General features: G+C 42.3%; 2 protein-coding genes across 9 annotated transcripts in view; one reads left to right on the forward strand and one right to left on the reverse strand.

Annotated features, from left to right (window-relative positions):
• The window catches only part of PP2D1 (protein phosphatase 2C like domain containing 1), a 28,941-nt gene extending 16,924 nt beyond the window's left edge, over positions 1–12,017 (reverse strand). For 2 of the 7 annotated variants that reach the window (XM_080579713.1, XM_080579707.1), the window contains exons 1-3: positions 9,867–11,994; positions 4,777–9,332; positions 2,751–3,763 (exon numbers count right to left, since the gene is read on the reverse strand). In XM_080579713.1, coding sequence (XP_080435839.1) covers positions 2,751–3,762 — 1,012 coding nt within the window. In that variant the 5' untranslated portion in view covers position 3,763; positions 4,777–9,332; positions 9,867–11,994. The other 5 variants (XM_080579709.1, XM_080579711.1, XM_080579710.1 and 2 more) reach the window with 5 other exon arrangements.
• A 161-nt stretch (positions 12,018–12,178) lies between these two features.
• Positions 12,179–26,766, forward strand: part of KAT2B (lysine acetyltransferase 2B) — a 44,291-nt gene continuing 29,703 nt past the window's right edge. For both annotated transcript variants that reach the window (XM_080579705.1, XM_080579706.1), the window contains exons 1-4: positions 12,179–12,436; positions 20,479–20,605; positions 25,187–25,332; positions 25,870–25,959. In XM_080579705.1, the coding sequence (XP_080435831.1) occupies positions 12,194–12,436; positions 20,479–20,605; positions 25,187–25,332; positions 25,870–25,959 (606 nt within the window). In that variant the 5' untranslated portion in view covers positions 12,179–12,193. The remainder of the gene's footprint in view (positions 12,437–20,478; positions 20,606–25,186; positions 25,333–25,869; positions 25,960–26,766) is intronic.

The raw sequence follows: 26,766 nt of genomic DNA on the forward strand, positions 1-26,766 counted from the left end.
TACTTTGAGTTATAGCGCACTGGTTTTTTGGTGCTATTACATCAGTAATTAGTATTTTGCTAAGGACTGGGGGAGAGAGGAAAAATAGAAGCTGAGATTGCTACCTGTGATAGTAAAAATAGAACAATATGACCATCAATCCAGTTCCATTTTACAGCAAGGTTTTCTATGGTGTCTTTCTCCCAGTATCCATAAGACTATACCAGATTCTTGTTCTTCTGACTACAGCTAACCTTCTGTGAGGAATCTGACATTTCATTCAGCCTGAAGTACAGTCTGATGGAAATGTTATACCTTGACTAGTGTTTAAGCAAGGGTACATATGGATGATGTCTAGTGCTCTTTCTCAAATACTCTTCTAGGAGAGTGTGCTCTCTAAATATTACATCTGAACTAACCCATCAAAAAGCTTCAGGTTCAGACTACGTTTAGCAATACATAGTTTCTAGTACCTGAAAAATAATTTGGATGTTATTTAGGATTTACAGTTTACTAACATGCATTAAATGTATTCCTTGCATAGGGAACCCAAGGGAGCAGGAGTTCTTGCAGTCTTTTTAGACTAATTTCTTTCCTTTAGTAGGAATAGGTACTTTACCTTTCCCTCAACACTCCTGAAATCCAAAGGGTATGAGTGGAAAAAGTGTTGCAAATCACAACACTGCAGGTGACTAGCCTCGTCAGTCTTGAATGGAGACCATAAAGGAAAGCATCTCTGAAAGGCAGTATTTGAGATCCCCTGTGGCTTCACTGGGAGGAGACTATTTTTGTATTGGAGAATCTGTTGGTCTGTTCCCATGTGTTAGCAAAAGTGTTGTGTTAAAGAGAACTTGGGTGGGATGGCTGCATTGCAGATGCAAAGCTGGCTACAGTGTGTTCATTTGTATTGCATAATTAATATTTTCTGACTAGAGCAGGGCACAGATTTACTTTGAAAAGTGATTGTAAGTAGGCAGTGCTTATATAGTTGTATTCCTTGGGAAGTATTGGCATTATCTAGTGTAGGGGACAGCTCCAAGTATAGTCCATGTGAAGGCATATTTCTCTAGAAGGTTATTCAGACTATCAAACTGAAGAACACATCTTTTTTTTTATTGATTATATAATGTAAATATCTTAAGTTATCTGCAGTATGAATGTATTCTTGCTCCCTCCCACTTAGTCTGATTTCCATGGAGAGCGAGTTGATTGTCTAAAACTTCCTTTGATCCCTCAGAGTAAGACCCCCAACTGAAACCCTAACAAAGGGCATAATATAATCCATGTGAAACATTTTGCAAGGAAGAGTAAAATCTAGTTTGCTTTTGGATGATGCAAGTTCATCTGCAAACCAGAGACAGGGCAGAAAAGTCAACAAGAACCAGCTGACCTATTTACATGGTATGAAATAAAGCAGTGCTGCCATCTCCTGCTCTGCAAATCTGATCGTTCTCTTCAGTTCCTTATCTGTTTCTGAAGGAACATGTTTATGCTGCTGTAAGAACACATTCCTGGGGGAAAAAATGAAGCTTGTGCAAATCTTTTTTCTTCAATGTAATGCATTGAGTTGGAAATGAATGTATTAGTTCAAATGAATGTTTATTTAGAACTGGTTCAAAAATGTGGGCTTAATCATAAAAGGCTCGAAGCATCTCTGATCAGTTTTCATGCATTACCTCATTTACAGGGCTTGAGCTTACAGTATCCTTAAATGAGGGAGGCCAGCATAAAATTTCATCTGGGAGGGCAGGATGCAGGCAGGTAATCACAGCTAGAAAACTTAAGTTGGGCAAATTCTCTAATAAAAATTCTCTAATTTTTCTTACGTTCATCCTATGTCTCAAGCTTATTGCAAAAAAAAAAAAAGGGGGGGGGGGGGGGGGCGTCTTCCATGATGTGAAAACATGCATTTGTTAAATCTGAAAACATTACAACTTCTATCTCTGATTTGCTGCTATACTCAGTTAAAGGTAAGAGTGCATCTCCTGCAAGAATGTGATCTGGCACTAGATTACAGTTTTATTACAAGTAACAGCGAAGTGCAGGTGACAGCAAAAACTCTCTGTTGAAGGTAGAGAAAGTATGGATATAGCAACAAGTGTTGGGAGAACTGAGGAAAGGGACTGCAGTTACATATTTCAGTGTCAGTGCAGGTTCAAGTTGTTTTATAGCATTCCATAGATTTGTGGAGAATAGCATATATTTGCTATATTTTTAAAATATGGATCAGTTTTATCCAAATGTGGATTTTTTTTTGCCTCATAAAGAAGCATCTCAAAGCATTGTCCCTTTCCTGTTGATCTTTGTGGCAAAATATAGTGGCACTTAAGTCTGACTGAAAAGAACAGAAAATATTTTAAGCACGTTCCAGTGACACAAGGAACTTATCAGATCTAGAATAAAGTTCATGATTGCCTGCCCTAAAATGATGACATCTTAAGCATCTTATTAACTTTAAATAAATAAAAATTTCTACTTTTACACAGATCACTTGCATAATATGCAGTGTTTCCTAATTGTCTTTCTTGTTAGTAAATTTACTACCTTAACTCAAATATCATATTGCGGGTTCTCATCCAATAAGCTTGATACTTATTGCCTGATGCTGGTATCAATTACAAGGGAATTTATTGTGCCTCCTTCACACTGTCAATTTAAAGCAATTGCAGCTTTGTATTTCCAAATCTTTACTGCCAGTAAACCTCTGAATTAGCTTGTTTTTCTCTCTTTATTGGGTGGAGAAAAAAAAATCCGATGTGAGATGTACATACCTATGTTAGCAATGTGCAGTAACCCAGCAACGTCCTCAGCTGTCCTGGTTAATGGACTATGTGTGCTGTTTTCAAAGTGTGTTCGTTCTTCTTCGTTACCATCTGTATTTTTGCTGGGGAGTCTTTCCATCAAACAGGTAACAGCTGAGCAGCCGCTCCATCGAACTTTGGAAACTTCATTCCTTCCCAGTTGTAAAAGTTTATCCATTCTCCAGAAGGACTTGGCATATGCTTTGTGAATCCATTTGTAATTCTTGGTATTGTTTATCTCATCATTGTCCTGTTTATCAGAAAAAATCATCTCCTTTTTCCTGTAGTCTGCCTCGATTACTGTGGCAAAAGAATTTAGAATTTGCTGTTCCTCTTCAGTCTTTTTGTAGGAAGAATCTGTTTGAGCAAGCTGATCAAGAAATAAAAGTGGAAGCTCTGCTGCAACCATTTCTGCAGCTGTCACACCGTGATAGCCATCAACTAGCCCCAGAAAACACGTATCTGACCTGTTTCCATAGTTGTCCACCACAAAAAATCTGTCTTCCATGTCTCCCTGCCATGTGGAATTTTTATCTTGGCAAACTGATAATGCTTTTATTGAAAAATTTTTTATTTTTTTAAGAATACCGGGACTGGTGTTGAGATCACAATATGATGTAGGACTGTGATTGTCCATAAGGAACTCAAATGAATAATCAATCTTCTGCCTATGTCTTTCAGAATATTTAGGAAGCTTGGTCAATTTTGAAATTAGCTTCTGCCTCTGAGCTAAAAGTGTTTCATTGTCCATCTCTGTTTGTGAGCTATTGTAGCCCAGCAAAGTTAGGGCTTTGTGTTTTTTATTATGGTAAAAAAGATGGTGCGGATATACTGCTTGTTGACATGCTGAGCAAAAAATTGAAGTGCACTTGGCATCTTCATTCTCAGGTGCAATTGTGACCTCCTCCAGATGATCCTCGTCTGTGCAAAGTTTGAAGTCAGATGGGTTTGCTTTGTCTTGTGATTTTTCTTCCCATGTCATTCTATAAAAGAGTTCAATATGCAATGAATTTTCACTGATACTAGGTCTTGTTTTCACTTTCTTATAAGCTCTAAATTACATTGCTGTATACTGTGTGACCCCTGTTTATATAAGAGATTACATAAAAGATGTAAGAACTGTGATTAAAAATTAGTAATACAACAAATTCAAGAACGTAAAAGTTTGGAATATAAAATGCATAGCACAATTTGGGTTTATACTTAGTGAGGTCTCGGTGAGTTCTTTGTTTCCTCCTTGTGACTTGATGCATAGCCCTCTGCCTTTGCACTGTTAAAAACTGCAAGTATGTAGTAGTTCTTGATCAGCTTTTCTGTATCTATTCATCACTTTCCAGACACAGCAGTGTAGTGGGTCTGTATTTTATATATATATATATATATACATTTGAGTTTAAGATTTTTTAAAAAAAAGACTTCCAATTTTGCATGGGCCAGTAGCATTGGTATATTTCTTTAATCAATCACACTCATTGGCATCAGTTTTAGTTGTGAAGAATTTAGAGGTCAACTGGAAAAAGAAAGATTTTATAAGACAATAAAATATCGTCCACATATATGTAATTTGTTTTTCTCACAAGAGCTAGACTTAGCAATATTAATGTTCTTTTAATGTAGGATGCTCTTTGAACATGTCAGTTTCTACATTAAGATAGCATAAGGAATAGCGAAACTGTTATCAAGTAGGCCAAGAAGTTTTTGAGCTTTTAGATCTCTGGGTAATACGCCTGCTCCTTGAATTTGTTTATCTAGTGTTTAGTATTTATGGATGAGAAACAATGGGGAAAAATGTACTTGTTATAGGGTTTATTGTAATCTCTCTTCGTAGATTTCTAACTTTGTAGCCTTTGTAAGCTCCCGCTAATCCACCACCAGGATGAACAGCAGTGGTTCAGCAGTGGTGATATTGACAGCCACATTGAAGTGTGGCAAGACCATCCTGCTTTGACCTTGTCCATTTTCTGGGGCTCTGTCTTTAAACTTGATACAGACACACCTTAAAGCAGTTACTGTGCAACTGTTGCCTCTTCAAGGACTTCAGCTGGGAAGGACACTTCCTTCTTTCTTACTCCTTCTGTCCATCACCTCTGGGATTTAAGAATCTTAAAGAATCCAAGTACCTGTGAGCAGCTGTGGTAGAGCAATATAAAATTGTAAAGAGGAAAATCTCTTCTGTAGAGAGTGATACCTGCTGAAGTATTAGTAGAACTATTTAAAAACAACAACAACAACACAAAACTTTTGATGCCATCATATACGTTGTCCTTACCGAGGTGGGCTTGCAAGCAGCTACAGCTCTCATCTGCTGTAGGACCAGTTTGGAGGAAAGTCCTTCTCTCAAAAGATGAGCATCAGAAATCCTCCAGGTGTGCTGCACCATTCAGTGGGGCAAAATAAGTAGGTGCATGGTTGAACTATCAGCAGAAGACAAGCTTGCACAGATCTCTCTTCATTTACTTTGCAGTCTGAATTTGAGCACAAGCCTTTTCACTGCGGTCTTCGTAATGACGCATTCATGTCTGAGAAGAGTTAGGGCTAATATACACAGAAAATCTGGCAAGCTGTTTTCAGTCAGCCTTTTAAATATGAACCCATTTTACATGTGGTGTATATAAAAGCCCTTAGAATTACAGCCAGGAAGTTGAAAGTTTTCAACAAAATGTTAATTTGGCCTCAGGAAACTTAATTCTTAACACTTGCACATTCTGTAGATGTATATATCTCTCTAAGTGGGTGTAAATGTTAATAAATCACTGTTTTGGAGCACAAAAATGGTCGTAGTTTATTACAATTTGTAAATAACCAGGACGCTGTATATAATAATTCATGTAGAATAACAAGATATACTACAACTCTTCAGTTGAAATCATTTTGCTCATAATTGTTAAAAGGACAGCCTTGATGTTAGATTTGTTTATAGTATGAATGCATTATTTATGCATGCTTCATATATTTTACAAGCTAAAAACATGGTAAAAATGATTTTTTTTAAAAAAGGAAAAAAACCCTTTGTTAATTTTTTATGAATTGAAAGATTAGTTTGCATTTCCTTCTCTTCTTGCATCTCCTTCATCAGGAACAGATAAAGACTTGCAAGTGTTTTGCTGTAGGGTTGAAGGATAACAGTGAGATACTGCCATCATAATATATGAAGCCAAAGCTCTCAGAAAGGGAAAGAGAAAATGCAGCTTTCTAGCTCAGTGCAATTTTCCTGTGCCTATTTAGGGAGCCTAAACCTGTGCCTATTTAGGGAGCCTAAACCTGGCACCATTTAATGTTCTGAGCTAAAAATAGAGGTGCAGGAAAAAAAAAGTTGGAGAAGAACAGGGAAGGAACCACTGTTTGAGATTACATGTGTTTTCAAGGGCAAAAAATCTTATTTACTGTATATATCCCAGTAAAGAGCCATTTGATCAGCTCTCAATCTTGCTCCTATGGAAGGGAGGCTGCTGTGCCATGCCCATCCGCTGCCCTACTTGTGAGAGCAGCAGAACGGAGGCAGACCACATAGCTGTGGGCCAGGGGCTGGTGTGGCTGAGAATACCATTATCTCAGTAAATCAGGTATCTATGGTACTTGGTACTGCTTGCTGTTCATATAGCAAGGAGGGGTTATTTTCTGTTTCTGCAGTTTGTCTCCACAATGTTTTTTTTTTTTTTTAAGTAGTGAAGATGTCACTCATGGAGTTTTAATGATCCAGGATTTGATTTGTAGACAAACAGAAGTCCCACATGCCCTCATCTCCCTCTGACACATGCCATTCCTGTCTCCACCCAGAGCGTGCTTCTTCCTCTCTTACCTTTGTCAGTCAGCAATTAAATTGTACAGTCTCCAGTCCAGAACACCTACCTCCTTGAGATTTGTATTATTATTATTTGCTACATGTTAGTGGTCTTAGAAAACTCACTATTTGAAATGCTGAGAGCAGCACCAGGAAGGTGCCTGCCTGCCTGCAGGTGACAGGAGGAGGCAGAGAAGGGCTGAGTGATGTAAAATGGAGGTCACAGTCTCGCTGAGCTTACCGTATTACCAGCTAATATGTATAAACAGGCTGCACTACTGCGAATTCTTGCTGAACAAGCAAATGTGTCATACCTGTATACAGAAATGGTGACAGGGACTCAACATTGCTAGGACTGCCCTTCCCTGAGCATGATGTGCCTCGTGCTGCAGGTCCCTGCCAAGGAACAGGCAGGGGTGGCCAGTGCCTTCCACCAGTGTTAGGAGTGCTGGGCCTCCCAACCCACCTGCAGAGAGGATGTTGCAGTAGGAGCATGACATCTTCTCCCAGGTGAGTCAGCCTAGGTCAGCATAGCACCTGACTTACTGTATTCCCAGCAGCAACAACACAGCTGCAAGGAAGTCCTGTTGCGAAACGTGTGGGAAGAGATACAGGTGAACCCGGTGAGTCACGAGCTGTGCCGGGGGCAGCGCCTGCCTCCAAGACTTGGGAACACTCCCAGCACTGGCCTGATAATAGGCAAGGAAGGAGGAACTGATTAATAATTAAAATAATTGTGGAATAAATTAAGATAATTAGACTCCTCATTTATCTTCCTAAGCGTTGTCCAAAACTGGAGTCATGAGATTCCTGGCCTATTGGTTTCATGTCATCTTGAAATTGTCTCTGTCATTAGGTCGTCTTAGTCAGAGCTGTAATTTGTGACACTGTCCACCTGAAAAGAGGCGCAGCTCCTCAACCAAGAAGAAGCACTTGAACTGGGAAATGGGAGCAAAAAAAAAAAAGGCAAAGTAGGTCTTCCTACACCACAACTATTTTGCAGCTGGTGCCAGCTGCTGGGTCCGTGTGGTGGGGCAGAAGCACTGGTTTGTAACCCACCAAGGACCTGCGCGGGGTGATCATTTTACAAAAATAAAAGGGATTTTTTCTGTGTGGCTTTATTGTCTAAATCAGTGTGGTATCAAGGGTGTAGGTTGGAGATGGCTTGAGCACAGCTAGGAGGTGTGAGGCTGCTTGGCACCCACCTGCTGCCACTGGGGCTGTGAAAAACCCTCCCCGTATGATTGAAATATGCCGAGTGGGGTCCCAGGGAACTGTGGAGATCCCTGCCATGTAGCCGGTAGCAGGAAGGAACAAAAAGGATGTTAGAGGATGGAGTACACAAACACTGGGGAGGCAGGAGGAGGAGGAGGTAAGTGAAAAATAGGTGATATGTCCTATGCCTACATGAAGCAATGGAGAGCTCTCACCACCTCGAAGCTACACAGTGTAAGGCTACACAGTGACTGCAGGTGAGTAAACAACATCAACAAACAGCTTCCAAACTTGGTTTGTGTGTACTTTGTGTTGTATTGGTGAAGGCAGTGCAGCGCCTCTGCTGCTTGAGTCCAGCCGCCAGCTTCTCGCTTGGTTTTGGTCCCTCAAAACTGTGACTGCAGTCGTAAGTAGCATGCTCGGGGTAAGAAGTGAAAAAAATGGCAAATTGCTTTGGCACTTGCAAAAAGTTTGTGTTGCTACAACAGTCTTGAGTGTTGCAATGATATTTTCTCCATTTTTTTCTCTTTTTTTTTTTCTTTAAAAATGGGATGACTGGGGTGCGAGATTCTCTGTAACAAAGGCCTGCTGGTAAGGTTTGCCATCTACATTATTAATATTGCATGTAAGCAGCATGGGAAGCTGACAAGGTGTTAGAGAGAGCATAAGGAACAAAACTTTTGCACTCTTAATACTTGCAGTGGTTCATAAAATATTGATAGCAGAACTGAATGCCTGGTGGCCAAGAGGGAGGCCACTTAACCCACAAGGAATGTGCTAATGAAAGAACACAATGGGATTTTATACTTGGAGAAATTCCCCAGAGGGGGAAGAGCTCTGCTTTCTCTATTTGCATTGAATGGCATGAATAAAAACAGGTGGGAGAGCAGGAAGAGTCCTATCTTGAACAAAAGGAGAGGGGGAGAGGTGTGGGGTCGGGCACAGAGCCCTGCCTGGGCTGGGAGATGGGGTCAGATGGGCTTGTGGAGCTGGGCAGCAGGCAGGGAGGCTGCTCTCGGAGAGGCAGCATAGTTCAGTGTCAGGCTGTTATTAGCTGAGTCACTCTTTGTGTGGCCAAGATAGGCCCCAAAAGCTCCTGATGACAACTGGGTAATAAGCAGACACCAGACACACCCTAAATTGCATTTTAATTTTCCTTTTTGTTGCATCAAGTGCAACCGTCTCCTTTGCTGGAATACCGTGCAGGTTTTTGCATTTAAGCTTGCCTGGTGTTTTGGGTGAATTCAGGCGATGGCAGCAAACCTGGATGTGGTGGCTTCTGGGAGCACCAGCTGGAAGCAGCAGCCTCATCAGGGCCACCAGCAGCCTGAGAGAGACCTGAGAAGCACAGGAGCTGGCACGATGTCTCATTCAGCTCCTGGCTGGCTGTGGGGCAGATGAGCAGCCTTCCTGGGATCAGAGGCTGCTCACCTGAGCTCGGGAGCCAGGCATCAGGGGCAGGAGGCAGCTGGGTTCACCCTCAGTTCTTGCTAAGTACTGCTTTCAGACTCAGTTCCTCTTGTGCAAACCCAGTGACGTGCCCCGAAGGACAGAAACTGAAAGATGTGGTGAGGGCTTTTCAGACAATGCTTTGAGTTTGATTCTAATTTAGGATCTTCATAATGCATGCTTAATGATGGAAAATAAGCACTGGAGTGATTCTGTTGTGCTCAAACTGAGTTATGCATGCATTACAATTAGAAAATGAATACATGCTAGCTGGTAAATTCAGCCAACAGAAAAACTCAGCTTAACTATATGAAGCTGCGAATGACATCTACACAGTCATATTTTTCTGCTTTCCAAATGTAGTATAACCTGTAATGGCCAAATTAAATTCACTGAAGCTACCACAAGTCAACACAACCCAAGTTATAGTTGTAAGTTTCTGGCCAGCAAATGAACTATTCCTTGTTTACTCTTGCCAAAAGTGCAAATGTAGTATTTTAGCTGTCACTAGAGCAGTTTCAGACAAAGTAAATCCTTGGAATTTGTTTTGTTTTAAATGATATAGTAGCACAAGTTAAAATGAGAACAACGATTTTAAACTTGCTAAAAATATAAGCATAAAAAATAAGAGAAAGTCTTACCTATCTTCAGTTTGAGTGATTTCTTTTTAAGTTGCTCCTCCGTGATAGCAGGCAGTACTGCATTTGGAGTGAAATTAGTGTTTGTAAATGTTACTATAGTAACTGTATCCGTAGCCACAGGCTGGCAGACTTACTGTTCTGGCTACCTAGCGAGCAGCAAGGTAAAAAGGAAAGAGAAGAGGCAGTGTTGTAAAACAGCCATGATCTTGAGGCTTCTAGAGGGAAGTGTTGGAGAAGTGTTTTTTGCCTTTACAGTAACCAGTGTGCTGCTTTACGCTACGCCTAGAGCACACTCCTGTGAACTCTGCCTGTACAGTTGCAGACATAGAAGAGCACTGAGTAGCCCTAATAAACCTCAGGGGGGTTACTCAGCCTGTAAAAATAGTAACAGTTTTTTCAGCATTGAAACTTGTAATTCGTTTGCATATAGGTATGTAACTGATGCTGGGTTAAACAGCGTTAGCTTACCATTTAGAGGTAATTATTTACCTTTAAATAATTTACCTATTTGGGGCTGGTGATTTATATATATATATATATAGAAGAGAGAGAAAGGAAAACGACACAATGGGAGAACGGAATGGCTACAGGAGCTCCAAGCAAAGCCAGGAGCCTGTGTCTGAGATGGGACACCGGTAGGAGCCCATATACTGTTTCAGACGGGCTATTCGCTGGTAACATTTGCTGCCGAAGCGGAGCGGTGGGGAAGCTGAAAGTGAAACCAAGTGATTACAGTTTCGTTTTCAGGTCCGGGAGGAAAGTGGAAGCCTCCCCGGCACAAAGCAATGCAAGCGCAGAGGTGCAGAGAACTATTCTTACACGGTTGTTACCACGCGGCGGCTATTTGCTATTCCAAAACGTCATCCTGCCCCTTCCACTAATAATACCAAAGAGTTCTCCGGCAAATGTAAAGGAAACGATATTATCCCCGTGCCGTTAATTCTCGCAAAGCCGGCGGCTGAGGCAGGGTTGCCTTCCCCGCCGCCTCCCGGGGCAGCGGCTCCTCCACCTTAACAGTCCGTCTTAAGGCACCGGGGGTGGCAGCAGCCATCTTACGGGTCACTGTCACGGCTGCTCGGAAGCCCTGCACCGGCCCCAGCCTCTGCCACGGCCTCCCCAGCGCCGGGGTCCCCACGGGGAGGCTGGGGATGGGGTGGGGGCAGGTGCTGTGCCCCCCCCCCTTCAAGTTTTCCTAAAGTGGATGAGGGAACAGAGTGGTCCCCATCAATCTTTTGTTGATTTTAAAAGCTCAGCCAATAATAATAATAATAATAATAATTTAAAAATCGCCCTTTCCCACAAAAATACCCCACTGTTTCATTCTGAAAGGGAGCTTGGTGTGTCCTCCAGGTTTTGTTGTTTGTTTCATTTTTTTTGTTTTCCCTCATTTAATGAAAATGTCAACTCACCATATAACCTAATTCTTCAGAATATCACCAGTAGCAGGGAAAATGGGGGCAAGGGAAGGAGGAGACCACAGGAAAAGTGTTTTCTCACTCCTCCTGCCTCCTATATGCCCGCTATACATCTCTCCTAACTTTGCAGAAGTCCAGTCATTTTTGCCTGCCCTGTGCAAGGCCTTGCTGCTGCAGGAGGTCCTCATGCCATGGGATTCCCCTCGCTCTTAATATTGCTGCCTCGGGTTTACACATCAAAGAGCTGCAGATCCCACACAAACGCCCAGCCTCTCAAGCCGTGGTGCCCTCCTATAGAACTGCCATTTGTGGTTTCTCACGGCTCGGCCGCATTTTTACATGTGTGCGGCAGAGCGCAGCTTCCTCCGAACCGCACATCTACCTCCACGCACCGAGCACGCTTGCTGCGGTGGGACCGTTTGCTTAATTTTTGCCCCCGGTTAGAAGGCAATTCCTTCATAGTACATAGGCTGACTGCTGTCAACACTCCTTCTGGGACGAGGTGAGGCATCGAGCAGCCTCCCCAGGAATTATCCCGTATTTAAAACTGACATTTTTACGCTGCCTCAACCAGAAACCACCTAAAAAGCCCCGAGCCGCTCAAAACCGGCGGCACGACGGGGGTGCTGAGGCGGCTCTGGCACCCCCCGTCCTCCCCCCAGCCCGGCTGTCTCCCGCGGGCGCTCAGGGCGCCGCCCGCACCCCTTCGCCCCCCTCACCCGGCGCGGGCGGGAGGCGGGTGCCGGCTCCCCCCTGCCGGCGGGGCCGGAGCCGCCCGCGGAGCGCCGGGGCCCTCCTCCCGCCTCCCCCCCCGGGGAGCAGCCGGCGGCGGCGGCGCGGCGGAGGGGAGGGCCTAGGGCCGGGCGCAGGGCGCCGGCCGGCCGGACGGGCGGCTGCCGCCGCGCCGCGGGCATGGCGGAGCCTGGCGGCGGCGCCGGACCCGGGGCCGGGGCCGGGCCCGGGGCGGCGGGGGGCGGCCCGCAGCAGGGCTCCCCGGCCGCCGGGGGGGTGGCGGCCGCCGCGGGTCCGGCCCGTACCGCCGCCGACAGCCCCGCGGGGCCCGGCTCGGCGCGCACGGCCGGGAAGAAGGCGCAGCTGCGCGCCGCGCCGCGGGCCAAGAAGCTGGAGAAGCTGGGCGTCTACTCCGCCTGCAAGGTACCCGGCCGCGGCGCCCACCCGCCCACGGAGGGTGGGGATTGACGGCGGGGAGGGGAAGGGCCGTGCCGGGGCGAACCGAGCCGGGCCGGGCGGGGACGGCGGCCCGGTGCTCCCCGCGGAAGTGGCGGCTCCTCCGCCCCTCCCCGGGGCTCTCCAGCCGCGGGTCGCGAGGATAAACCCTGAGCCTGCCGACGGACGGGGCGCCCCCACCCCCGGTGTCGCCCTCTCCGGTGCCCGCGGCACGGCGGCAGCCCCGGCTGGCACCAGCCGCCCCGGCGGGGCGCGGCCTCCGGGCTCCGGCAAGCCCTGGCCTCGCCGGTCACGTAGCTGTGACTGCCTGCCTCGCCCTGCCCCGAGCATCCATCCATCCCTCCCTCCGCACGCTCCTGCCCCGGGCATCCCTCCCTTTCCACGCTCCTGCCCTCCACCTGCAGCTCGCTGCTGGGTGGGACGAGCAGGGCTCGCCCCTGGTGGTTTTGGAGGTGGAGGGAGCGTGGTCAGAGCGGCTGCTCCTGCCCTCGGAGGCTGGTGACAGCCGGTGGTGTCGTCCGTGCGTGTACACGTGCAGTGCAGGATGCGTGTGGCCAAAGCTCGGGCTGCTGGCCGCTCTGCTGCTGCTGCATGGGTGTACTCCTGGATGCATGGGGAGACCGACAGGTTCAGGCTGGCAGTGCTGAGATAAAACCCTCTAGTAACGCTCTCTGTGTTGGAAATAATTGGGCTGTTTGTGAGAAAAGTGGTTTTTACTCCCTCTGTTCCCTTACTTTGGAACCCCCAAAAAGGCACACGTTGGGTCTAAGTTGGGACTAAAAGCTGACAGACACGAGGAAGCATCTTAGTTTGCGTCCGTAACCCATTCTGGTGATGTGAGGAGCTTGAACCGCCTGCTGAAGGCATGTCGCAATGCCGTCATGTGAAGGCAAGTTAAGCAAGCTGCGCGCTTCAGTTTCTTTGCTGTTTACAAATGTGCAGGCATCTCTGCTTCAGCTTTGTTGCACTTGTGGGATGTGCAAGGTTACACAAGTGTCAGGAAGATAAAAGAGCAGCTAGTGCACATGAAGCTGGTGGCCCTTGTTGAAGGCTGGGAGACGAGGTTTGAAGCTTTCCTAGTGCTGATTCCACTTTGCATCCCCAATACTTTATTGCTACCAAGACGTGCTGTTAAGTGATGCTGGATGCGGGGCATGTGAAGCCTTCATGGGTGTGCCTGTGTCTATGAATCACTTTTTCTCTTCCCCGTTTAGTTCTTTTTCCTTCCCTTGACGTACCTCCAGCTGATCTTCATGAGGGTTGAAGCCTTTTCCTCAGGTGCTTTGCCCTGCAGAGGTGGCTGCGCCATGAAGGAGCGCAGGCAGCCTTGTCTCTACCGAACCACTCTGCTTTTCTGGGGACTCGTCAGCCCCAGACGTGCACTGTCACGGGTGCTTGGTGGCAGGGAGGTGAGAGCTGTGAGGGAGGGGAGGCAGCCTGCTGCCAGCCCTTCTGTCCCTCCCGCAGGGCTGGTGGGGCGCAGTGTGGTGACAGCTCACGCTGCCTGTGCCCTGCTGGGGTGTCCTCGTCAGCCCTCGAGGTCCCGCTCTTCTGTGGGAGTCCCAGCTGGCTGTGTCCCTCTTGGCACTCCAGTGATGGGGCCAGACATATGGCTGGGGGCACCGCGGGGCTTCATCCCCCTCCCCTGCCGGGAGCAAGACGCAGCCACAGCACTCAGTGCCGCTACAAGAAGATTAGAATGCAAACCCAACCTTTTCTACCTGATTTTCCTGAAGTAATTCAGCAGCAGGGAGCATTCTTTCAGGTCTCAAAACATCAGCAAGTGGACATCCTTGTAAGCTAATCAGGCGCTGTCTCCTGTGGGGTACGGTGGAAGGATGCAGCTGGGTGGAAGGATGTGCTGTACTTCTTCCTGAGCACCTGGCAGGAGCTCCAAAACTACACTGCTTGGGTCGGAACATTAGCGGTCTGCAAGGAGCTGTAGCAGTGTGGAGAACTTTGAACTTTTTCTTGCTCCGGATTGCAACTTCTGTGCCATTTGTTTTGTGTGTTCCTGTGTTTGAGTGCGAGAGCTCAAACACTCGCACCATCTCCGAAGGAGGCTTCTGTTTTCATTCAAGTGGCAGCCATATGTTAATCTTATGTAGATCCACGTAGAGCTGTACGAGTTGGAGTGCAGAAAATACGTGACGACATCCTTAAGTGCTGATAACTTTTTCCCATGTGAAATTCACTGCAAAATCCTACTGCTTCAGCACACAGAACTTATTGGAAACGTAATCCCAGAGATGCTGGGAGTAGTAGAGGCAGAGAGCATGGGTTCGCTAGAGCTGAAGAGCAGAAGTCAGAGGCTGTGTAGCGTGCAGGTCCGTCTGGTGACAGCAAAAATATGCTGTGCTGGAGAGGACACTGTGAGCAGAAAGGGGTGTGAGGCACTGCTCTGCGGTAGGACACCCAGTCCCCAAGAGGGAACACTCTGGTCCTTCTTTAGCTGTCTCTCCGCTTCATCCCTTGGGAAATATGGGCAAAGATGTCTTCAGTGTGCACATATTCTAAGCAGAATGAGAGCTGAGTTTAGAGAGCTCTTGCCCTGGCCTGGGACTAAAGAAATCTGTGTGCTTGTGTTTTTTAATGGTTTGGTTTTGTTTTTCTGGTAAAGAATTGAGACAGGAGAGTGGCCACCGTGGAGCTGCACCACTTGACTTTTTCTCCTATAAAATAAAAAGGGGTGGAAGGGCAAGAGCAGGCTCTTCTGTGTGAAACAGCTTTTTAAACTCCTGGGTTTGTGTGTGGGGAATGCATATTCTGAACAATAAGATATATATTAGGAGCTGGCGCAGTTTTCATGATTTTCAGAAGTACACAGTAGTGCTGTATTTGTGGAGTGTTTTGTATTTGGCACTTACAGCTGTGTATGTATGAATGGCTGCATACATCGTTTTGGTTTTGTCCAGTGTGAAATTGAGCATTAGGCACGTGAGCGTGCCGCACTTTAATATAAAAGCGGCACTGTGTGACTTCATCCTCCATCTTCATTAAATATATTTATGTGTGTAAGTCTTCTAGGCTTTCTTTTTTTCTCCCTACTGGTTTACAGTATGTAAAAATACAACTCTCTCTCCAGCCCATAGGGAGTTTTTCTTAAACAATATGTTGAAATGTGTACTATTTTAGTACACTAATTTTTCTGTAAAATTGCTTGTTTCTAACTGTATGCGTTACAGTAATGCCTGGATGCTGGCTGATAAATGTAATTTGAGCCCTGTAGCTTAAGGCATTTGCACAAGTAGTGGAGAATAACACCTCCTTGAAGACCCCATGCTTTAAATAACCAAAACAAACAGCATGAACAGGGCTAGATGAGAAGATTTGGCTGAGACCCCACGGCAGGTGAGCGGCAGAGTCTGAAGTAAACTCTGGGTCTCCCAGGCTCCAGAGCAGCTGCTGACTCTTGGTACGGGCATTTTCCCCCACATCTGATCCAGCAGTGAACTCTGTAGTGTTTTCGTGCTCCCACACATTAAAAATAGTTCGTGGTATGATTATGTACTGTGGTTTCCATAATTACTTTTTTTTTTTTTCCCCTGACTTTTATAAGGCAGATTAAGATGACGCAGACTTGACTGCCTTACTTGTCTCAACTCTGTATTGTAGGAGTACAGCTCCTTGAAGCTCCACTGAAAATGTATGAATGTTTTCTGGAGAAATTGAGGAGGTATATAGGAGACATACAGGACATTAAACCTTTCTTACAATCATTTTCATAGTGGGGTGAATCTGTTTTGCTATGTATTGCAGGCCTAATTAAGACATCTTTCTTTAAATTAAATAAGAAATCTACCATTAACCTCACAAGGTGGGAATTAGATCCTTGCTTTTAATAACAAATATTATACGGTAGCCTACATCTGTTCTGTAGTTGAGAGAAACCTGGGGGTGGGGTGGGGTAGGGGGAATACAATACTTGGATTGACTAATAAAGGAAGAACATGTCCTTAGAGCTGAACACTAAATTGATTTCATATTGTTAAAGACAAATGGGTCAGATCCCTTCCTGGTACATATGAGTAGATCTCCAAGCAGTATCTGACTGCCTGGTTGCTGGGTACTGGGTGTTTGAGTAGGAAAAACATGCATTTTAAATTCATCAATGTTTTTGTTATGCCTTGTTTGATGTTCTTTGTTAAAAGCATCATTTTGTGATTATTGCTTGCAGGAGAAAACTTTACAGTAGGGTTTTTTACTTGGCTTTTCTGTTGGGAGGGAAAGTAATTTTTCTGGAGTAATTACACTTGTCGGAAACAAGACCTGTGGTGCTGTGTGTCTGTAATCTGTTGAGTCTGCTTGGCGTTGCAGTTATGAGACAGGGCAGACTGTATGGCTTTGAGTTGAAAAGAGCCCAGTGCAGCAGCTGTTTTGAAAGTCAGCTTTAAGTCTGTTGAGGTCTTTTGCTTTGTAATCAAGTTGGGTTGAAACTTACCTGTTCCTATGCCCATTTCACCACCGGAAAGGGGAAGGAATGGTTTAGGCAGCATAACATTGTAACAGTATTTACTGAGTCATTATAATTTAGACCTGAAACCCACTTAACGGGCATAAATATAAATAAAAATGTATGTTAAAATGTGCTGTTATTACACTGTAGTACCATACATGTAGTACATGGAAGGTGTCAAAAATTTGATTGAAAATATACCACGCAGTGCGGAATGTATGTAATTTCTGCACTGGTTTTGAGGGGAGACTAGGCATTGGTGTGTAATTGTTGTGTTTGATTACATTACACTCATCAGTTTTATTAAAAAAACATCCTTTAAGGTACAATGTCTGTGATCCTTGGGCCTGGAAAGATGGCATTTGTGGCTTTGCAGGGTTCAATAAAGCAGAAGTCCCCAGCTTTCTGCAGTGGCTTTATCAAAGCTCCACAGATGTCCCAGAAAACAAGACCCCAAGGACTGGATGTGCTAGTTTAAATGCTTCTTTTCCTCCATCCCCTCCAAACTGTTTTGAACTTAAATTAAGTTTTTGTGGAGGTGAAGTCATATTTTATTTTCTAATGAAAAGCAGATGACTGACATTTAAAAAAAAAAAAGAAAAGAAAGAAAGGAAAAAGCTGAAGATGGCCAAGGAAAGGACTGAATGAACAAAACAAAGACAGTGGAAGACTTGTAACAAGTAGGCAATTTAAGCCACTGAGTAATGCACATTGCACATTCAGCACAAAATACTTGCACTATCAACATCGACAATGAAAGCTTAGTTTTTAAGAGGACCTTTTCGGGCTGTGTTTCCCCTTGGTTAACAGAACTTTTATGCTGATTCTGGTGTTTTATAGAAAGGATTAAAAAAAAAAAAATAGAAAAAAGACCCACCCTTAATAGTTGCTTGAGAAAGGTCTCTAGAATATTTTGAACAATACAAATTAACATCTGCTTTAAAAAGATCTGGCAAGCAAGTACTACCGAGGGCTGACAAAAATCTGCCACTGAACACACTGTTTTTATTCTGCTGTGGGTGGGTTGATATTTATTTTTGGCAGTTTAACCGAGCTGTTATCACAATTCATACATCTGTTTGTTTGCATCTTTGCTGTTAATTATTGTGTGACACGAAAGTTTGTGTAGTTACTCACTGTTTATAGCTTTTTAGGCTTGATCGTAAACATTGTGTGGTGAGCTTCTGTGAAATGCTGGTTCCACTCAGAGAAAGATATTCTCTAAATGCTTTTGGCCTAGTTTATTTTATTTTTTGTCATCTTCCATTGTGGTATGATTTAAGGCAATTAATAATAAGCATTATGTTATGTCAGTAATTTACAAAGTTGAACATTTGTCCAGACGACTGAGTGGGAAGAATCAGACCCTAATTCCCTAACCTAATAGTCAGTTATTTTCTTGCTGTTGCTGTTCGAGAACTTCTTTATGATTCTATCTTGAATTTTCTTTGGCAATAATCTCATTTTCTGACAGTCTCTTCTTGTTTTAACTGCAAAAGCTCTCATGGCAACATTCTCTCTTCTATGAAGCAATTGTGAATAGCTTATTTGGCGTTGTTTTTGTCTAGCTTGAGGTCAAATCATCCTGCAGATGTCCGCAGTCTCCACAACAGGGCAATCCTTGGTTCGCAGGTGCCACTCAATCACTGGCTTCTCTTTCTAGTCAACAAACCTTAGTAGGTCCTGTAGGTTTGGATAGCAAACAAAAATAAAACTGGCTCAATGCCTGTGAAATTGTAAGAGACAGTTTCTACTGCAGAATAACATCAGGCCTGCTTGACTTCTCTGCCAATCATATTACTCATAGAAAACATGATAGAAAAATAACATGCAATCCACTGTAAGTCCTTCCAGGTTGCATTTTCTGAGACTGTATGTATATAAATCTTCCCCAGATTTCCTGTTTCATATAGAAATCTCCCTGGTGCTACACTACAGACACATGTTGTGGTAGACAGCCACAGCACAGTGGCCTACACCCACACAGTGCTTGGAGAGCTGGTGGGTCCAGGGGATGCAGCTGGCCCCCTTTCCAAGGGAAGTATACGTGGAAGTGGTTTTGCTGGGCACTTGCAGGTGGGTTTCTGAGTCATCCTGGTGGTTTTGGCTGCTGAAAACACCACTTGCCCCTTCCAGCATGCCAGACCGCCCCGAATGTCGTCTGACCCAGTGGCCGGGAGTCCAGCTGGATAAACACTTAAGCAGAAGAGATGGTAAAAGCATCATGTGGCGCTCAGCAAAATGCAGGCAGCAGTTGTCGCAGTGCTCAGGTTGCTGAATATTGAAATTAGAGTGGAAGAACAATTTACCATCAATCTACGAAGCTGTCAGTCACAAGCACTGTCAAGCTGTGATCTTTTCTGCCTCTCTTGGGTGCTTCTTCCGTAGGTGAGATGAGATTTGGAAACATAAAAGGAAAATGAAATAGGTTCCTGAAATAGATTGCATTAAATATATTCAGAATCAGTTTGAAAAAATGACACATTAGTGCTGGATATATTAACACCACATTTTTCCTACTAAGGTTGTTTCAGTCATAAATATTATGCGGCAGTTGGCATACTTTCCTCACAGAGGTCTTGGCAGTGCAAATTCATGAGTATCTCATTACAGCCCAGTGCACAGATATCTCTGAATAGCAGAAAAGTATGCTTTTCTTCTAACAGCATTCATATTCTCATCTGAAGATCTAATCAGAACTTTGCCATCAAAATAAGTAAGAACTTTTGGATGTTCAGAAAAAAAAAATATCCCTCCTATAAAGCTGCTCTTTGGATAACAGGAATTGGTACTTTGAACTTCTAAATGATTTGAAATGGGATTACCTGGGTCACCACCTCCCCCTTCGTGGTCATCCTTGTTAGCTGTAAACCACTGGTGTTGTTTCTCTGTAAGTGACTATAACTACATTTTCCATGCTGTGTGACACGTTTCTGTTGGCAGGGTTGCTGTCTTTGGCATTCACTCCTGTTGGTGATGTGGCCAAGCCTTGCTTTGGACAACTTCCTTGACCAGTGCAGTTATTGTTTGCTTATTTCAGTGTTTGGTTAACTCTGCTTGGCTGGACCTGTGCTTATTTTTAGTCGCGCCATTTCTTGTTGCAAGTGTAGCTGATAAAGTAGTGATAAACACATTGCCTGTTGGATGGCCTGTTGGTGTTTAAATCTTTAAAACTGTCTTGGTGGATCTGTACGTGTTGATAGGATCTGTATGTGTTGCTAGAAATGTTTGAATGCTTCTTTCATACAGGACCTAGAGCGAGGGCTTTTTGTAAAAGAATTAGCCAGAGTTTGTGTATTTTTTTTTTCTGAGCACAGCTTGCATACCAGAACCAGGATAATCTCTCTGTTTGCGGTACTATTCTATTTCTGATCATATCTAGAAAATAAACTCTAGCAGTGTGGTAGATTTAAAAATAAATAAATAAAAGTCAACAGCTTGTAATTAGTAACGCTACTTATTGCCTTTGAAATAAGGCAGTTTTAGTAAATTGCTGTGGTTTTGTTGTTTGTTGTTCATGCTATTGATTGATACTCCTTTACTTTGGTTTCAGGCTGAGGAATCTTGTAAATGCAATGGCTGGAAGAACCCCAACCCACCTCCCACTCCCCCTCGGGCAGATCTGCAGCAGGCAGTTGTCAGCCTTACTGAACCATGCCGCAGCTGCAGCCATACACTAGGTAAGATTTTGGCTTTCTCCTAGTATCCACGTGCTTATACCCAGAAGTCTGTACTCTTGCAAGATGAAATTCAGGATGCTATGCTAGAAGAGGTGTTACAGTGGGACATAAAAGTCAGTTAACTTAGATGAAAATATGTTAGAAGTTCCCCAAAATGAATGTCAAAGAAATTGAATGAGGTACGACTTCTAGTAATCCAGACATTTTAAGTTGTTAAAATACAAAAGCTACCCATAACAATTTTAATACTTTGTATAACATATGAATTAATATCACATTATTTTATCTTTCAGCAGCCTTATTTACAACATGAATAATTCTTTCTTACAATTAAATAAACTGTAAAGTATTCTTGAACATTGATAAAGCAGGAACTCTTACCTACAAAAATAACCTTGCCTTCTCTCTGACGCACAAAATAATACTGAAGCTGTACATCTCATGTATATCTCATGTATATATATATAATCCAATGGTAAATATTTTTTCTGCAAATTAATTATTTTTTACACACACCTCCTGAGAAAAGACATGAAGCACTAATTTTTATTTAAAAAATTGTGCTTATCCAAACTGAAATCTGGATAATAAAAAATGAAATATAATAAAGTTCAGAACTAATTAAAAAAAATAGTTGTTTTTAAATTTTTGTTGGTGTGACCCGTAACATAGGACAGCGTAATACAAAAAAGGAAACCTAAAACCTTCGCAATTAATCATTTATTTATTTTTGGAAATAATATGTATTTGGTGGTTTGTATGGTACCCTTTTTTTTTTTTCTGGACATAGTGTTTTTTGCTCCCTTTTTTATGTCCTCATTATTTTGATCTATTTCTGGGCTTTCCAATGTATTCCTTTCCTGATACCCCAAATCTCTGGTTTTGTTTGCAGGAGAAGATTAGCATAGTATCACAGAACTTTTGGTCTCTTTAGCCAAGTTAGTTTCAACCTTTCATCATCCTGCTTATTTGTGCCAACTTTAGTTATTCAGCCAGGGTAGCTTATATTACCCATCCCTTTCATTCCACCTGAAGAAAGAGGCTTTTCATTTTTTTTTAATTTTTTTTTAATCTTTTGATATTTTATGCCTGTCAGTTCCCTGTTCTTCACTGGAATTTGTGGATGCTATGTATTTGGTAGAAAAACTCAGCTCTTCCAAAGGCTGGGCTTGATTTTGTTCTTTTAAAAATCTTAAATCGCTCATTAACCAGTAAACCAGGGAAAGCTAGTACTGTAAAACCAGTACCAGTGACAGATACTTTATGAAATAAAGTATATTTTTATTTATTACTGTTTTTAGAAAAGGTAATTTTTTTTTCTCTTTTTTTTTTTTTCTTTCTGCCAGCTGGAGCTAATGAGGACAATGTTTCATTTGAAATAACTGAAATGAGTTGCTGTCTGCTTCCTCAGACCACTAGTCAAAATCTGTCTTTCAATGGTGTTTTCCAAGATAATTTTCCTATTCATCTCCTCTAAATTAGCGTGTTCCTGCTGAATGCCTTTAAAACCAGACTGACCACAAGATGTGCAGGCTTCAGATTATCATCTGCGTTGCATTTTCTTTTCCTCAGGGAGCTGTTGAAATAGCAGTGTATAAATTTCTCTGTCGGTTAAAGCCATACCTGATCTAAGATACATTTTTTGTTGTTGTTTGATATCTTTTTTTCCTTTTTCTTTTTTTCAGAAGATTATCCTAGGCATTAGTCTTGTTTCAGGCATTTTATCTTTTTTTGGAGGGGTGGGGTGGGGCGGGGCATGGGGAGGAGGGTATTCAGTCTTCAAACCAGTACAGATATTGGTGCACAAGTCTGTTTGACAGTAAGTGATTTAATTTATGGTTATTTCTGTCTATTTACCTACAGCATGTATTTTTTTGTTTTCACCAAAGCAGCTAAAATGGTTTAGATGCACATCTCTTGTTGCATTGTCCACAAGTACCAGTCCTACTTCTGACTTAGGGCTTTAAATTTGTCATGGCATCAAAATATTTTGGCTGCTGATTTGCCATTTTGCTGTTGTTCTTCACCTTGTCTGACTCCCCATGACCCTCATCTACACTTTTTGCTTTGGTGTGCCACGGTTTGCCACCAGCTACTCTGCTTCTCATTTCCCTTTATTCAGGGCTGGAACTGGCTCAGCCACTCAGCTTGGCTCATGCCTGGATTTTTAATGAATATTTCTTTTGTTTGGGCAACGTGTTGAGTCACTGATGTAAAACTGTGAACTCGTGACTGAATTGTGTGCCAGGAGACTTCACTGTCCACCAGCCTCAAGAGCAGGTGTTATGTAGTCAGAGGCTCTCTTCTCTTTTAAATTTAATTGGTCTCTCCCGTATAACAGTGTATTTTCCTGTTGGTAAACATTTTGTGTCTTGAGAGTAATGCACTTTTAAAATTGATTAAATAATGTGTTAGTATACTATGTACACAATCAGGAACCCTTTTTTTCCAGTGTTGTCTTTAGTTCCTTCTATGTACCGTCACGTAATGTATTTCGATATTTCTTGGTTTGCCTGTCTTATATACATCACTTGTGCTTTTAGATAAACATTGATTTTGAGATAGATTGTAGACATATTCCTCCTTAGTCTGTTTTCTAACAGCTTCTAATTCATGCATTTGAGTGTTTTCATAATGAACTTGCATAACTAATTTAATTAACTTGTTATTTTTCAGGTCTTCAAATCATTGAAATCATTACATTGGCCATGTTCTTTCTGTTTGCTTTCTTCTCATGTGCTGTACCAACATATAGTCATGATATTTTCTCTTTTTTTGTAAGCATAATAGCAACTGAGGTACCAGTAGGGTAATGCAAATGAATGGGACTGTAAAACTCTAGTCGGGAGAAACACAGAATTTGATGTCAGTGTACTAAAGCTTTGATTTTTAAAGTATTTTTACTATTGACCACAAGAATTTGTGAACAGGCTGTTGAACATCCAAAGACAGTTGGCTGGATTGATGTACAAACATTGGATGATTCTGTAGTAAATGATATACTATAGTAAATACAATCTAAAGTTCCTTTTTAAATTCAATGTATGGGTAATAGTTCTGTAATATAATAATATTTTCAAATCCTAAGTAATCGAGAAGACTTTGGGTACTGTCACTGAAAATAGGTGGAAATGGCTTCTTATGCTGATTTTCTTTATTCCATTTATTAGTTGAGTCTGAGGTTTCTTTACTCCGTTATCAATTTCTAATGCAGTGCTCGTCTAGGAGAGAATTTGTTACTTTTACAAAATCAGAACAGACATCTATGAATATTATACCATTGAATCTGGCTCAGGGACAGAAATGAAATCCCTTTATTCTACCTAGATTGCTGAATGTTTTTCCTTAAAGGAAGCCTGTGGTGGCCACCTCACCTTTAGTTAGAATTTGCTCAGGACTCAAGACGCTCTGTTATAAATGTTCATTTAAGTGGAAATGAATGCTGGCATCTTTTTAACGTTCTGAGCCAAGGTGTCCTTTTTACTTAAAGCTGCACAAATTTGTTGAATTTAAATGTTTTGACAGCTGTCATACCGAACTACAACTTTGCTTGGTGGCCAATAAATATGATAGTTTTTGAGTCAAGTGTTATTTCTGCCCACTTCCTCTCTCAAGGTATTGGATTTATGTTCAAAATTTCCTACCAGTCCAATAAGTAAATATTGACAAAAGTTACTAAAAGACATAAAAAATATGCTCAACATTTTAAATGGTTTTCCTTTTCATTTGAAAGATATCTTGTCCTTTCAGAGGAAAGGATATGCATAGCTTTCAGGTACATTGGCCTGGAGTCAGCTAAAATTGTTGCTTTTTGTAATGCAAATACCTTCTTTTTTGGGAATTGACTTTTTGTTTTAAATTGCTCTTCCTGGAGCCAGTTGTTTAAACCAGCTTTACATGAGCGTTACATATAGAAACCTCAAGCTTTCGAAAATTACAAATGTGGAACTATATTTACCTTTGGAGCTGATAAAGGAATTTTGTCACTTGAAGATTATGATGTTGAAAGGTGGTTTTTCGCACACTTCTGAACAAATGAGCATGTGCAATCTGCAAAATCTTTGTTAAAATAGTGCACAAAAATCATAGCTTGAATTTACATGATATAAAATTATGAGATTTGGCCAGTATTATCCAGTTTAAAACAAAAAGCCTGTTTATGGAGTCGATATGTTTTTATCTTCACGAGGTAAGGTGCTACCTGTATCAACACCTGGTTACCTGATTTAAGGGTATTTTCTCATGAAACTTTCTCAAAAGCACAGTTCTTGGACAAAAATGTATGTAATACTTCTATATTGCAACATATTAATACAGGCAGACAGGACTTGTGTGGTCTGTTTTAAGTGCTAACACAGACTGTGATTCCAGTCAGCTGTCTTCCCTCTGCTTGTGGGAATTACCAGCGAGGGGCTCCGATGTGGCCTATATTTCAGTAGGCTCTGATAAGAAGTTCTGTTTAAATAAGGTTATTGCAGGATCTTTGCCTTCACAAGCAAAGCTTAGTTTGAGACATCTTGGGGAATACTTTTGCTATCTCTCAATAGGCTTTTCACAGATTTGTATTTTTATTTCATTTAGCTGCTCATGTTTCTCACCTGGAGAATGTGTCTGAAGAAGAAATGAATAGGCTACTGGGGATTGTACTGGATGTGGAGTATCTGTTCACCTGTGTCCACAAAGAAGAAGATGCAGACACCAAGCAAGTTTATTTCTACCTGTTCAAAGTAAGCTGAATTTATGGAGGATTTTGTCATTTTTTTTTTCACTCTCACACATGAGCCAGTTTCACTGTTCAAAACGCCACTCACACATGTATTGACTTTATCTGGTGAGAAGTTTTCTGTTTTTTTGGCATGGTACATTAGAGGCCAACTGTGCTAGAATCTGCAGTGCTTACAGTGTATCATGTCTTATTCCAAAAGTCATCCAGATGATTCAGGAGCTGACCCCAACTCCCATCTATAAACTGCTTCTACCTGCAATTCTTACTATCTTCACTTACACATTGGGAAAAAGCAGTTGACATAAATGCTAACTACGCAGCCTACACATAGTCAGAGAAGCTTTTTATGTGTATTTCAAAGAAGATATGAAGCAATTCACAGTGAAGTTAAGTAGCTATAAATTTAGATGACTGAGTAAGCACATACATAGCCAGGGGATTTTCAACACTGCTTGCAATGTGTTGTGTTCCAGCGAGTTCCATTGACCCTATATACATTTGCAAATTTATTAATTTTCTTAAATTTATGTTTTAACAGCTTTTGAGGAAGTGCATATTACAGATGGGAAAACCTGTAGTAGAAGGATCTTTGGAAAGTCCCCCATTTGAGAAACCTAGCATTGAACAGGTAAACAATCAACTTTTTTTTAAATTTTATTTCTTTTATAAACACAGACACTTTTTTGAAAATCTGGCATTTCATGCAGTTTACAAATGCTTCTGTGTATTACTTTAGGAGAAGGGCTGAATCTGTAGGAGACTTCTGCAGCTTCTTCTCCTTTAGCATTGGTATAATAGCTACTTTATTTAACTTCCCTCATCATTCATCTTATGCTTTACTGAAACTGACAGTTTTTTTGTGGGTTTAGAGAATGAAACTTAAAATACTACTTTTATGTGTGGCAGTTCTAATCTTTCTCTGTCTTGAGTGATGAAAAATACTGTCAAAGTTTTGAAATCCAATATTAAAATGACTTTTGTCTTCAGTAAATCAATGAAAATGCTACGATCCAATTCAGTGAGATCATAGTCTTCTCTTTCAAAGGGCACACAACAAAAAACAGCCCAAAACAAAGAATAACTGAGGCTTTTATAATTCCTAGTGGATAAAGAACATATGACAAATTCAGATTTTGGTTTAGCAAGCTCCTCAGAATGAACTTTTGGCACAAAAGTGGGCCCATTAACTCCAGTGAGACTATGCAGAGGCTTACATACCTCACTCAATCAGGAGCTGAATGTGTTCCCACTGGTGGATGAATGGCTGCTCTATTGTTAAACAGGACATTTTAAATGTGAAGAGCATTATGTGTAGTAAGTATTTCCTTACAACTCTTGCTTTTTACAGTTTAGTAAAGTCAGAGTTCTTTACTGTTGAATTTCTTGGAAGATTTCACCTTAGGTTCTCCTTTAGTTTGAGTATAAACAAGAATAA

This window comes from Anser brachyrhynchus, assembly GCF_964034855.1.
Source record: "Anser brachyrhynchus genome assembly, chromosome: 2".
NCBI classification, from domain to species: Eukaryota; Metazoa; Chordata; class Aves; order Anseriformes; family Anatidae; genus Anser; species Anser brachyrhynchus.